Source organism: Bison bison, unplaced genomic scaffold (genome assembly GCF_000754665.1).
Source record: "Bison bison bison isolate TAMUID 2011002044 unplaced genomic scaffold, Bison_UMD1.0 scf7180017864079, whole genome shotgun sequence".
Taxonomy (NCBI): domain Eukaryota; kingdom Metazoa; phylum Chordata; class Mammalia; order Artiodactyla; family Bovidae; genus Bison; species Bison bison.
The window spans coordinates 62,533-74,514 of NW_011494651.1; the positions used below are offsets into that span (position 1 = coordinate 62,533).

Here is an 11,982-nt window from a genome sequence, read left to right on the forward strand (position 1 = left end):
TTCACCCTCCCTGTACCATCCGTCTGGGTCATCCCAGTGCACCAGCCCCAAGCATCCAGTATCGTGCATCGAACCTGGACTGGTGACTCGTTTCATACATGATATTATACATGTTTCAATGTCATTCTCCCAAATCTTCCCACCCTCTCCCTCTCCCACAGAGTCCATAAGACTGTTCTATACATCAGTGTCTCTTTTGCTGTCTCGTATACAGGGTTATTGTTATCATCTTTCTAAATTCCATATATATACGTTAGTATACTGTATTGGTGTTTTTCTTTCTGGCTCACTTCACTCTGTATAATAGGCTCCAGTTTCATCCACCTCATTAGAACTGATTCCAATGTATTCTTTTTAATGGCTGAGTAATACTCCATTGTGTATATGTGCCATAGCTTTCTTATCCATTCATCTGCTGATGGGCATCTAGGTTGCTTCCATGTCCTGGCTACAAACTACAATTTTTTTAAGTAGTGTACTTTATTTAAAATTTTAAAAAATGCATATAGTAAAAGTAAACAATAAACATGCATTTTTATAAAAATACTTAGAGAAAATATAACTAAACATTAGTTATGGTTTTATCTGGGTGATGGGACCGATGAATGACATTTTTTTTAAAGTGTTTTTCTGCACTTTGCAAATTTTTCACATGTTTACATTAAGCTTGTTTACTGAGATATATAGTCAGTTTATAATATTACATAAATTTTAGTTGTGCAGCGTAGGGATTCATAAAATGTCGTCGACTCTATACCCTGTGTAATGGACTTTATTTTTGAGAGTAGTTTTAGGTTTAACAGAAAAATTGGGCACCGAGTGCAGCGCTCACCGTACACGCCCGTGGGACCCTTTTTCACCAGCGCCCTCTGTTAGCGTGGGGCGGTGTCACAGCTGATGCGCCAGCAGGGACGTGTTGCTGCTGCTGCTAAATGGCTCAGTTGTGTCCCACTCTGCGACCCCATGGACTGTAGCCCACCAGGCTCCTCTGTCCATGGGATTCTCCAGGCAAGAATACCGGAGCAGGTTGCCATTCCCTTCTCCAGGTACTGACCTGTTACTACCAACTAAGCCACATGGTTCCCGTGGGCATCCCCTGCCTGTGCTGTGAAGTGTCCGGGTTTTGGCAGATGGGTGACGGCACGCGTCCATCGAGCGTTCACCCCCGAACATTCGCTGTGCTCCACCTGTTCATTCCCTCCTCCCTGCCTCCTCCTCTGCTCCTGACAGCCTCTGACCTTGACTTCCTCCCTGGTTTTGCCTTTTCCAGAATGTCATATAGTTGGAGTCACAGTACATGTGCTTTTCAGACTGGCTTTTTTGACGAAGCAGTACGCATTTCAGGTTCCTCTGTATCTTTTTCCCTCTTTTGGTCAATGTATTTATCACGTTTTGTTTACGTGTGTGTGTGTGTGTGTCTAAGGAGCTGTGTGTGTGTGTGTGTATATGTGTGTGTCTTAATTGGAGTGTAGCTGGTTTATAGCATTGTATTCGTTTCAGATGTCCAGTGTGTGTGTATGTATGTCTAAGGAGCTCTGTGTGTGTGTGTGTATGTGTGTCTAAGGAGCTCTGTGTGTGTGTGTGTCTTAATTGGAGTGTAGCTAGTTTATAGCATTGTATTCATTTCAGATGTCCTGTGTGTGTGTGTGTGTGTGTGTGTGTGTGTCTAAGGAGCTCTGTGTGTGTGTGTGTGTCTTAATTGGAGTGTAGCTGGTTTATAGCATTGTATTTGTTTCAGATGTCTAATATAGTGACTCGGCCCTCTGTGTCTTTTCATAGCTTGATTGCTCATATCTTTTTATCACCAAATAATACTCCCCCCACTGCCTGGCTGTTTCACAGGGTGGTTTATCCATTCACCTATTGAAGGACATCTTGCTTGCAGGACATCCAACTTTTCGCAATTACGAGTAAAGCTGATAGAGATATCTGTGTGCAGCTTTTTTTTATCTGGACGTAAGATTTTTCAGCTCGTTTGGATAAAAACCAAGGAGTGCAATTGCTGGATTGTATGGTAAAATTATGTTTAGCTTTGTAAGAAAATGCCAGACTGTCCTCCAAAATAGCAATACCATTTTGCATTCCCACCAGCAATGACTCAGAAAGATAAAAGCCTTATCATTTTTAATGGCTGCATATTTCACGTTCTTGCCATACTGTGACCTTTCTAAACCAAATCCCAAGTGTTAGACATTTAGACTGTTTTCTTTTTTTCTTATTTTAAATAACTGTGTGTCAGTGAATAACCTAACTCAATCTTTGTGCTTATCTATAAGTTTTACTATATAATATAAAGTCCTAGGTTGGAATTGCTAGATCGATGGGTTTTGAGTATCCTCAGGGGTTTATATGGTGCTCAGTCATAGTCTGTCTAGCAGAGTGTGAGCATCCTGTTTCGGGAACTCTCTCCAGTCTCTGACGTTTTATTAGAGAATTGCCATGTATTATGAAAAACATCATTTAGATAGGACACATGTTATTATATTATAAAATAGTCTATCCTGATTTTCTTAACTTTTTTTAAACATCTTTGTTGGTCTTATTTTATATTATTAAAAATAATGATCATCCACAGCATAAATTTTTGTACAAAATATAAATTACTTCTTTTCATTTGCTTTTAGGATGCTTTTATTAGTCTGTTCTTTTCTCTTGGAAAAGTAACAATTTCTTTTTTTCACTGTAGCAAGTATTATTTAGTGACTAGATAAAAGTTTTGGAGTCTTCCGTTTGCCTGAAAATTAAAACACAGTGATGTTTTATTTAATTACCTATTAAAAGGCCATTGGTAGGATTCTGTGAGTAAGGGTGTAAATCGCCGTAACTTTTTATGAAAGCGGTTTGACAATATTTATCAGGAGCCTAAAACGTATATATATACAAGAACTAGAAGGGAATGGCAACCCGCTCCAGTATTCTTGCCTGGAAAATCCCATGGACAGAGGATCCAGGCTGGCTACAGTCTGTAGGGGTCGCAAAGAGTTGGACACGACTGAGTGACCAACACACGTGGATAACAGCACTGAAAACTGGAAACCCAAATGCCCGCCAGCCATAGGACAGGCAGCTCAACGGTGTGTCTTCACACTGTGGTTTATCATATAGCAACGAGGACGAGCAAGTTAGGGCCGCTGATGGGGTGGCCTGAACAAACTTAAGAAACATACGCCTCCCCGCAAAGAGTCAGCCCCAGCAGGTGCCCGCTCTGTGTTCCATCTGTGCAAAGTGTGGCAGCTGGGTAAAGAGCTCTGCGCTGTCGGGCGACACTGACGGTTGCCCTGGCGTGGGTGGTGATTAGAGGGGAGCACCGGGCCTCCCAGGGCGCTGCGCGTGTCTGTCTCTTGGTCTAGGTGCTCACTGTATCGTGTGTTCTGGGCCTGGAAATTCACTGCATTGTACACTTAGGATGTGTGTGCTTTTTGTGTGTATATTATCCTTCAAGACGGTTTAAAAACGTGTGTGTGCAGGAAAGCCCATCACAGGTTAACGTCCACTCTCAAGAAGCTGAACACCGACAGGACAGTAGTCAAGGGTAGGCCGTCACATCGGGCTTCCCTGCTGGCTCAGTCGGTAAAGAATCAGCCTCCAGTGCGGGAGACTGCCTGCAGGAGCCCAGGCAGGTGCCATCTGTGGCCCAGAAGGTACCCTGGAGCAGGAAATGGCAATCCACTCCAGTATTCTGGCTTGGGAAATCTCATGGACAGCGCAGCCTGGTGGGCTACAGACTGTGGGGTCAAAGACTCAGACATGAGTTAGCGACCGAACCACAGGTCATTGCATTATGGTCCATATATCTGATTGTTCAGGCATCAAAATCACATTTTCAAAGAATAAGCAGTCTTAGAGGGAAGTGCTTATAGTACAGTAAATGAAAAAAAAAAATCAGGACTGAAAGATATGTATATATATACTTACATTTTATTTTCTTATTTAATGTTTCATTGTAATTCACTGAAAGGAAGGACACCAGGATGTTAGCTGGTTTTCTCTTAATGGTAGAAATTAAAGGAGAATTTCCTTTTTTATACTCCCATGATGAGAATAAAGAGGTTATTTAAGGAAGGAGAGGAGCACTTGCTGGGAAATGAACGTCAGGCCCGGTTGACCTCCTGCTCTCGGTCCGTTGTTCCCTCTAGAAGTCCAGTGTTGACCGGGGTGAGGAGACACTGGAGTCTCTAATAAGCAGTTCATCCCTTGAGAGGTTAATCTTGGAGACAACCTGCAGTTTTCTTTGTCATGGTCGGGTCATTTTGTATTAAAGGAGACTGAGGCACTTTACAAATAGTATTTAGTAACAAAGTATAAACAATTCAGAGGGTTTTGTTGTTGTTTTAATGTTGTGGCTATTTGTAGTTGAAATAGTAGGGACAATTGTAGAAGTAATTTGTATTATTATGCATTATGTAAGCAAACAAAAAAAACCCCATGTGGTCATGAACCTTTGAGAACGAGCCTCTTCTCTGAAGACGTTGAGCTGGGACAGCATCCTTGTGCAGTGGGGAGCTGGCCCTCCGTACCTTTGGGTTAATAGCTAGTCTGACCATTTCCAGAAACTGCGGAGACATTTTCTGCATTTTGTCTCTCTGTAGTGCAGTCTTGAAATTTCTGCAGAATAATGCATTTCATTTGTCAGGCAACAATGATCTAGTCATCTGCAGTTGCGGAGAAAGCGATTTCCATTAGTTCGCTTGTTGTAAGCATTTCACAGATACGATCAATTACTGGTTTCATTCTTTCCTAAATGACGTATTAGCTTTTTTTTTCCTTCAGTTAAAGCAAATTATAAAACAAACAAAGAGAATAAGAAACACTGTTTAAAAGGAGGCTGACGGCCTCAGCGGTTAGAAGAGCAGCTGCTCGTGGCCCGGGCGTGGAGTGTGTCCTGATCACAGCGCACCCCTCACTCTTGTTCCTGGTGGGCAGTCGGGGTGGTCCTGAACCTGTGACTTCGTTTTGATCTGTGCTCCTTCCTTGCCTAGGTGACTACCTGGGCGGGGAAGCCTACTGGGCCGGTGGGCTGCACCTGTACACCCCGTTACCCTTCCGGCCCGGCCAGGGCGGCTTTGGCGAGCTCTTCAGGACACACTTCTTCCTCAACGCGGGGAACCTCTGCAACCTCAACTACGGTAAGACTTGGACTCCTTAGCAGCCAGTCGGCACACCTGACCTTATGTTTAAAGGCACGGGACGCGAGTAGGTGTCTTTCTCCTTTAGATTGCTGTGTTCAGTTGCTCAGCCGTGTCTGACTCCATGGACTGTGGCCCGCCAGGCTCCTCTGTCCAGGGGATTTTCCAGGCAAGAATACTGGAGTGGGTTGCCACTTCCTTCTCCAGGGGATCTTCCCGACACAGGGATTGAACCCTCGTCCCTCATGTCTCCTGCATTGGCAGGAGGGTTCTTTACCCCTAAGCCACCTGGGAAGCCCCTGGTTTAGATTATGTCATCTTTAAATGTACCAACTATGCCCTGGAGGAGAAAATGGTAACCCATTCCAGTACTCTTGCTGGGACAATTCCACAGACTGAGGAGCCTCGTGGGCTACAGTCCATAGGGTCACGAAGAGCTGGGCACGACTGAGCATGCACACGCGTGCTCACCTTCAATGCCTACGTCATCTGATACGATGCTCAGAGTAAAGCGATTGGCCAAATGACTGAAACATGCATGAAAATCATCTGGTGCTCTCTTGCCAAATAAAAAAAAAAGGTATTTATTTAGCAAACATTTCTCGAGCAAACATAACTCTGTGCCAGTCGTTAAGGCTACAGAGCCGGTCTCTTCCTCTCGGAGCTCAGGGCTGGGTGAGGGGCACAGACATATCCAGCAGCAGAGACATGGGAGGTGTCTGGAAACCAAGGCTTGGAGTTAGGCTTCCTGGGTGCTCAGGGGATACAGAAAAGGGACCAGAAGGCGCCGGGCCCAGAGAACTGAGGCCTGCGTCCTCCTGGGCGGCGAGGTGGTGTGGTCCCCAGCCCTGTCTTGAGTTTGGAACTGGTGTCACTGCCGTGCATTCTCCTCACAGAGCTCGACCTGGCTCTCACGATGATCGGAGGCCACGCGGAGAGAGCCGGGGCTGTCCACAGACAGCGCGTGGGGGGCCACGTGCGGTTGGTCACGCCCCCCTCCCCTCTCTTTTCAGGGGAGGGCCCCAAAGCCCACATCCGGAAGCTGGCCGAGTGCATCCGCTGGTCCTACGGGGCGGGCATCGTCCTCAGGCTGGGCAACATCGCGCGGCTGGAGCTCAACTACTGCGTCCCCATGGGCGTGCAGCGCGGGGACAGGTAGGTGCGGGGGTCCTCTCGAGAGGCACGTGGCCCTCTCCCGTCACTGTGCTCTGAGCCTGCTTCATCACTGGCATCACCAACTCAATGGGCAGGAGTTTGAGCAAACTCCAGAAGACAGGGAAGCCTGGCATGCTACAGTCCATGGGGTCACAAAGAGTCAGACGCGACTTAGCAACTCAGCAGCAGCAGTTACTTCACCAACAGCCTTTAAGATTCAGGACTTTAGGAGAAATTGAATAGTTGGCAAAGGAGTGAAAATACAGGGATTTTCCTCCGCGGGGTTTTTCTTTGCATCCGATTTGGAGGACAGGCTGTGGGGTGTCCTCGTCCCCCCACCTCACGCTATTTGCACTTGCTGCCGAGCAGCGGGAGCCCCCCGGGCGGTCTGGCTGGAGGTGGTGGCCTGCGCTGGTGGTCTGTGCTGAGGGGGATGAGGTGTTGCCGTGGGGCCTTTGCAGGCCGGGAGCCCGAAAGGCTGGGGTGGACGCAGCTCTGCGCCCTCCAGAGCCTTCTCTGGGCAGCAGAGGACCCGGTTGTCTGGAGTTTCTCCAGCCGTCATTGATTTGTGCTGAAGAAATTAATTCTGTTTCTTAAAGTGTTTGGTTTGCGTTTTAGAAAGTTTAAGAAGCCCAGAGATAACATCATCACAGTATGTAATACCACGGACTGGCAGCTTAGAGAGCAGACGTGGATTCCTCACTGTCTGGGCGCTGGGAAGGCTGGGGTCAGGACGCTGGCAGGTGCGGTTTGTGGCCCAGGGCGCCCTTCCTGGTTGGCAGATGGCCCCTTCTCTCTGCATCTTCACCTGGGGACAGAGCGAGCTCTCTGGTGTCTCTTCTCACAGGGACACTGAGCCCACCAAGGACCCCGTCCTGGCTAAGCTCCCTCGTCTGTGGTGACTGGGTCACCTCCCCAGGTCCCGTCACGTGAGCTTAGGGTTCGGGCCTCAGCTTATGCGGGTGGGGAGGCCACATGTTTCTGTTAACCTCTGAGTATCTTCACACGCACACACTTCAGAGTCTCGACGGCTGTGTGTTTTCATCCTCGGCGTTCTGTCTGTGATCCGCCGTGATGCTGAGTCGTCGTTGCCGGGCATCCAGTGCCAAGCTGTGGTCTGCGGTGTTGGAGGGGGTCCTGTGCCGCCTCTGCTCCCTCCTGTTTCCGCTCGGCGCGCTGGGTGACGGTGTTCTAGGAGGAGCCGTGTCAGGGACCTTCTGACGAGGCTGTGCTCTCAGGTGTGGGTCAGCAGCCATCACCTGAGTCCCCTGTGACCCTTGGCCCAGTGCAGTCTGCCCTGCTCGTCTCGCTGGAAGGCTGGCTCGGGCCGGGGCCCCCCGTGATGTCAGAGCCCTTCCTCCCCACGCCCTCGCGGGTCTGCGGCTCTGACCATGGTTAACGCCTCTCCACGCCTTGCCTGTTCTCGGCACGGAGCAGAGCCGAGGAGGGTCTGGGTGCTCAGGCTGGGTGTGCTCTGGAGCCAGCTCGGCCGCCGTGTGGCCTGGGGTGAGGGACGTGACCTTTGCAGGCCTCTGTTTTCACGTCTAGAGAACGGGCACTAGTGGCAGTGAGCGCTCCGCCAGTCTGGGGACTGAGTGAGTAAGTGCCCACTCATGTGCAGGCCGTGTCCAGTGTGGCATCAGCGGGGCTGGTTGTTCCTCATGGTGCTGCTGTGACCGGTGCAGTCACCCCGGCCAGCTGCTCCCTTGGGAAGCACACCGCGTCCCCCCGCTCCCTCCCCGTCTGCAGTGTGCCCGGGGCTGCCACCTGGCTCACTGTGATGGAGACATGTAATAGAGGTGGGTGATGTGTCCTGATTTCAGGGAGAGTGCAGCATGGGGGATCGGGCACTTTGTCCAGAGCCAGGCTTGTGCGCTAGGTGACATCTTACCTGCCCACCACAGGTGTGGACCCAGGGCTCCCTGGCATAATACCCAGGTGCTCACTGAATCCTTGCAGGGAGCGGCCGAGGTGCGGTGCTGACCCTGCACCCGCCCTGGGATGGAGTCACGGAGAACCATTCCAGCCGGCGCTTCTCAAGCCATCATGTGCCTGGGTGAGCAGGACGATGGTGTGTGTGTCCGTCAGGGGTGCCAGGGAGCACCAGCCCGCTGAGGCCAGAGCGCGCGCCATTCTCTCCACCCCCGATGCCAGCAGAGGAGCCCAGCACCCCACCCACCTGCTCAGAGACCCCTGCCGTGAGGCTGCGCCACACCGCGGGCAAAAGCAAAGATGAAAACTGTCTCTGTCTCCTCATTCACACTTTGACTCGCTACCAGCTTCTCTGTCTCAGAGAGTACCCAGGCTGTTTCCATGACGATTGTTTGATGGAGATTAACCGTGTGTAATATTAGTCCCGATCATACAAGTAAATAGGTCATAGATGTTCCTTGTTTCAGGGGAGCCTGGACACGCGGGTGGGGTTTTCGCTGTAGCTCTACTGTTTCACCGTGACTGTCAGCCGCGGAGGAGTGGCCACGGCCCCTCGACTGGCTGAGCTGCGGGTGGGCTGCAGGGCCAGCCCCTGCCTGTCCCTGGCTGTGTGACCTGGGCCCGCCCTGCTGGCTCTGGGGAGGCCTCCCATCCTTCCCACTGGAAGTGTAGTTGCAGCGTCCCTGGAGTCCACTGGGTGTCGCTGTGCTCCCAGAATCCGAGGCTCTGAGGAAGCCCGGCTGGGTCCACTCTCCTCGCAGACTCTGCAAGCAGGAGATGCCTGCGGGCGCCAGCTTGCACCCCTTCTGCAGGGGCAGAAGCAAGGCGTGGGGCGGCCTTGATGCCGGGCGGGGACTGAGTTCCGGGCACTCGCGTCCCCTCGCGTCTCCTCTGGCCTTTTCCCCTCGGGCACACACCAGGGTCTCTGAGTTCTGGCCCTCGTCAGCCTGCCTCCCGCGGAGTCGCCCGTGCCAGATCAGGCCCGGGGCCTGCAGGGGGAGGATGGGAGCCTGATGCTGGGGGACCCTGCAGGGCCGGAGACTGTGCCGGTGGGAGGGGGCGACTGAAGACACGGGGGATTTCTGAGGCGCCTCCTGAGTTACAAGCTCACAAGTTACAGGGGACACAGAACAGGATGAGGGGCATTTGGTGAGGCTGTCTCCATGCTCCTGGCATCGGCGACACCGTTCTGGGTGTGTGTGGCAGGTGTCTTTCCTGTGACACGTTTATACGGTCTCTGAACATAAACATGCACTTGTAAAGTTGTTTAATCTGTTTATATAGTCCAAGTAAACGAGCCTTTATTGGAATGCCTGCTTGTTTCTGAACCATGTGAACCTAGGACTTGACTTGTTTTTATCTTGTAGCCTGTTTCAGACGTTTTCCTAAATAGCGAACATGTGAACCTAGGACTTGACTTGTTTTATCTTGTGGCCTGTCTCAGACGTTTTCCTAAATAGCGAACGTAGGCATTGGGCCCCCTTTTATGGACCCGGAAATATAAAAGGTAAAGACACGTTGTTTGGGTTTCAGCGGAATTAAGCTGTGCAAACACAGTCGTGTCCTGACTGTGGGTCTTTGCCATTTAAGGACAGCGGTGAGGTTTACTCAGGGTCACGTTGGGGCTGGACTGTGGCGTGCCTTCCGGTCAGGTGACTTCTGCTGACACCGTTGGTCAGTGAGTACCCTTGACCCTGCAGGTGGTCACTGGCAACAGCAGTGATTCTCTGTCTCGAGTCTCGTAATTGATCTGGTTATTTTGTTCCCCGTCTCACAGTCAGGCTGAAAACCACTTTCTGTCAGCTTTCTTGCATCTTAAGTTCTAAGGATGGGGAGCGGGGAGGCACAGGTGTTGTGACACTGAAACATCAGCTTTCCTCTGAATGAGGGGGCTGTTCTTGTCCAGTTTTTCTGGAAACTGTCAGAACTTGCAAAAACACGCCGTGTTCCACAAACATATCGTCATCAACTGCCGGTTGGGATTTGGAACTCCGCTTTCGCTGGAAGCTTCTGCTTCCTGGCGTTGTGACCCCAGGATCATACAGCCCTGGTCCTGCCTCTGAGCCCAGCCAGCAGGTGGGCAGTGCAGGAGACCACCTTCCGTGCTGGGGGGCAGTTCTTGGCCCGGTGGGCATCAACATCACTGGGGGGGTCCCAGGAACGCACCTCGGCCAGTGATTCTCCGCCTGTGTGCTGCATGCGGCTGGCACAGGGGCCAGGCCGTCATGGACACTGCCAGGCCCTCAGGCACGCGTGCGTCTGGGTGCGGAGCTCGGCTCCCAGGACCCTGCCGTGACCACAGCCGCCTCCTTGCTGCTCGGCCCCCTTGCCCATCTGAACTTGGGCCCAGGGGCCTGTCAGCTGGTGATCAACAGCACACAGAAGGGAACCTGCGAAAGTTTCAGTGGGTGACAGATGCTGCAACCCGCGTGACCTCCTGCATCCTTTCTTTCCTGTGAGAGGAGCAGGCTGCCAAGCGGTGGTCGGGGCAAACTCTGCGGGACTGTGGGTTCTGCTGTTGCCAGACCCTGGGACTCTTCTGGGTTCTGCACTCCTGCCAGTTCCCTCCCCAACCTCCCTGGGTCATCCTGGTAGCCTTAGAAATAAACAAAGCTTCTCCCCCAACCCGCCCCACCACCCACCCCAGAGTTTTGTTGTTGGTGACTGTTTCGCTCGAGGTCCTCCTGTTGTCTCTACTTGGGTCAGGACTGGGGAAACAGGAGTAGAGGAGGAAGCAGGGAGGGGTATTTGTATCTCCCGTTTCGTTCCCTCATCCATCCTCCGAAGGTGGAGGAGGGAGTGGCCAGGGCCAGCGGGTGAGGCCGGGAGGCCAGGAGGGCCCGGGCCTCCCGAGAGGCAGGGCCACGGGCCTTGTGTCTGAGCCGTGCACGTCTCTGGTGCCGACAGCGGCGGGGCGAGCAGGGCAGACCTGAGCTTTGACTTCCTGCCTTAAGAGAAAGCACTTTGTTTTCCAGGATCTGTGACGGCGTCCAGTTCGGAGCTGGGATCAGGTTCCTGTAGCGGATGCAGCGCGTCCTCCGGCCCCCCCAGCAGCGGCTCCAGGATGCAGGCAGCACTGAGATTCTCAGGGCCACACTCTCTCTCCAGACAGACACGCTTCACGGATCCTTCGACTGCAGTCCTTGTGGAAAACCATGTCAATAAATTTTCAAATACAGATCCTCGGCCGCGTCGTGGATGGGATTTCCTCTCCGAGGCTGCGCGTGCCGCTTTCTCTGAGGTCAGGTGGCCTTGTGCGCGTTCCTTTGTGCGTGCCGCCGGGTGGGGGGCCGGCCAGTCACCTCCTGATTCCCCTTTCATCCCGGACTCTTCGGGTCTCAGTGCTCAGTTGCCACAGATTAGGTGGAATCAGCAGTGGGATGGCTGTGTGCAAACTGTAAAACAGCATTAGAAAGAGTTATTATTATCCTCACTCCTGGGCTTCCCTGGTGGCTGGCTCTGTAGCGAAGCATCTGCCTCCAGTGCAGGAGATGCCGGTTCGACCCCTGGGTCGGGAAGGTCCCCTGGAGGAGGGCATGGCAACCCACTCCAGTATCCTTGCCTGGAGAGTCCCATGGACAGAGGAGCCTGGCGGGGTATAGTCCATAGGGTCTCAGAGTCAGACAGGACTAAGTGACTAACAACTCTCATTATCATCATTACTATTATATTTTTTGGTGGATTGACTGAAATAGTCCATCTGGGCTGTTTCTCAAAGCTTCTGTGAGCCCCCGCCTCAAATTCTCATGACCGTGATGGGCATTCTCCA

At 51.8% G+C, this 11,982-nt stretch overlaps 1 protein-coding gene across 1 annotated transcript in view; it reads left to right on the forward strand.

The window, feature by feature from the left end:
* The window catches only part of SAMM50 (SAMM50 sorting and assembly machinery component), a 32,469-nt gene extending 21,070 nt beyond the window's left edge, over positions 1 to 11,399 (forward strand). The window contains exons 13-15 of the mRNA XM_010837587.1: positions 4,980 to 5,126; positions 6,140 to 6,281; positions 11,189 to 11,399. Coding sequence (XP_010835889.1) covers positions 4,980 to 5,126; positions 6,140 to 6,281; positions 11,189 to 11,234 — 335 coding nt within the window. The 3' untranslated portion in view covers positions 11,235 to 11,399. The remainder of the gene's footprint in view (positions 1 to 4,979; positions 5,127 to 6,139; positions 6,282 to 11,188) is intronic.
* Positions 11,400 to 11,982: the final 583 nt, after the last annotated feature.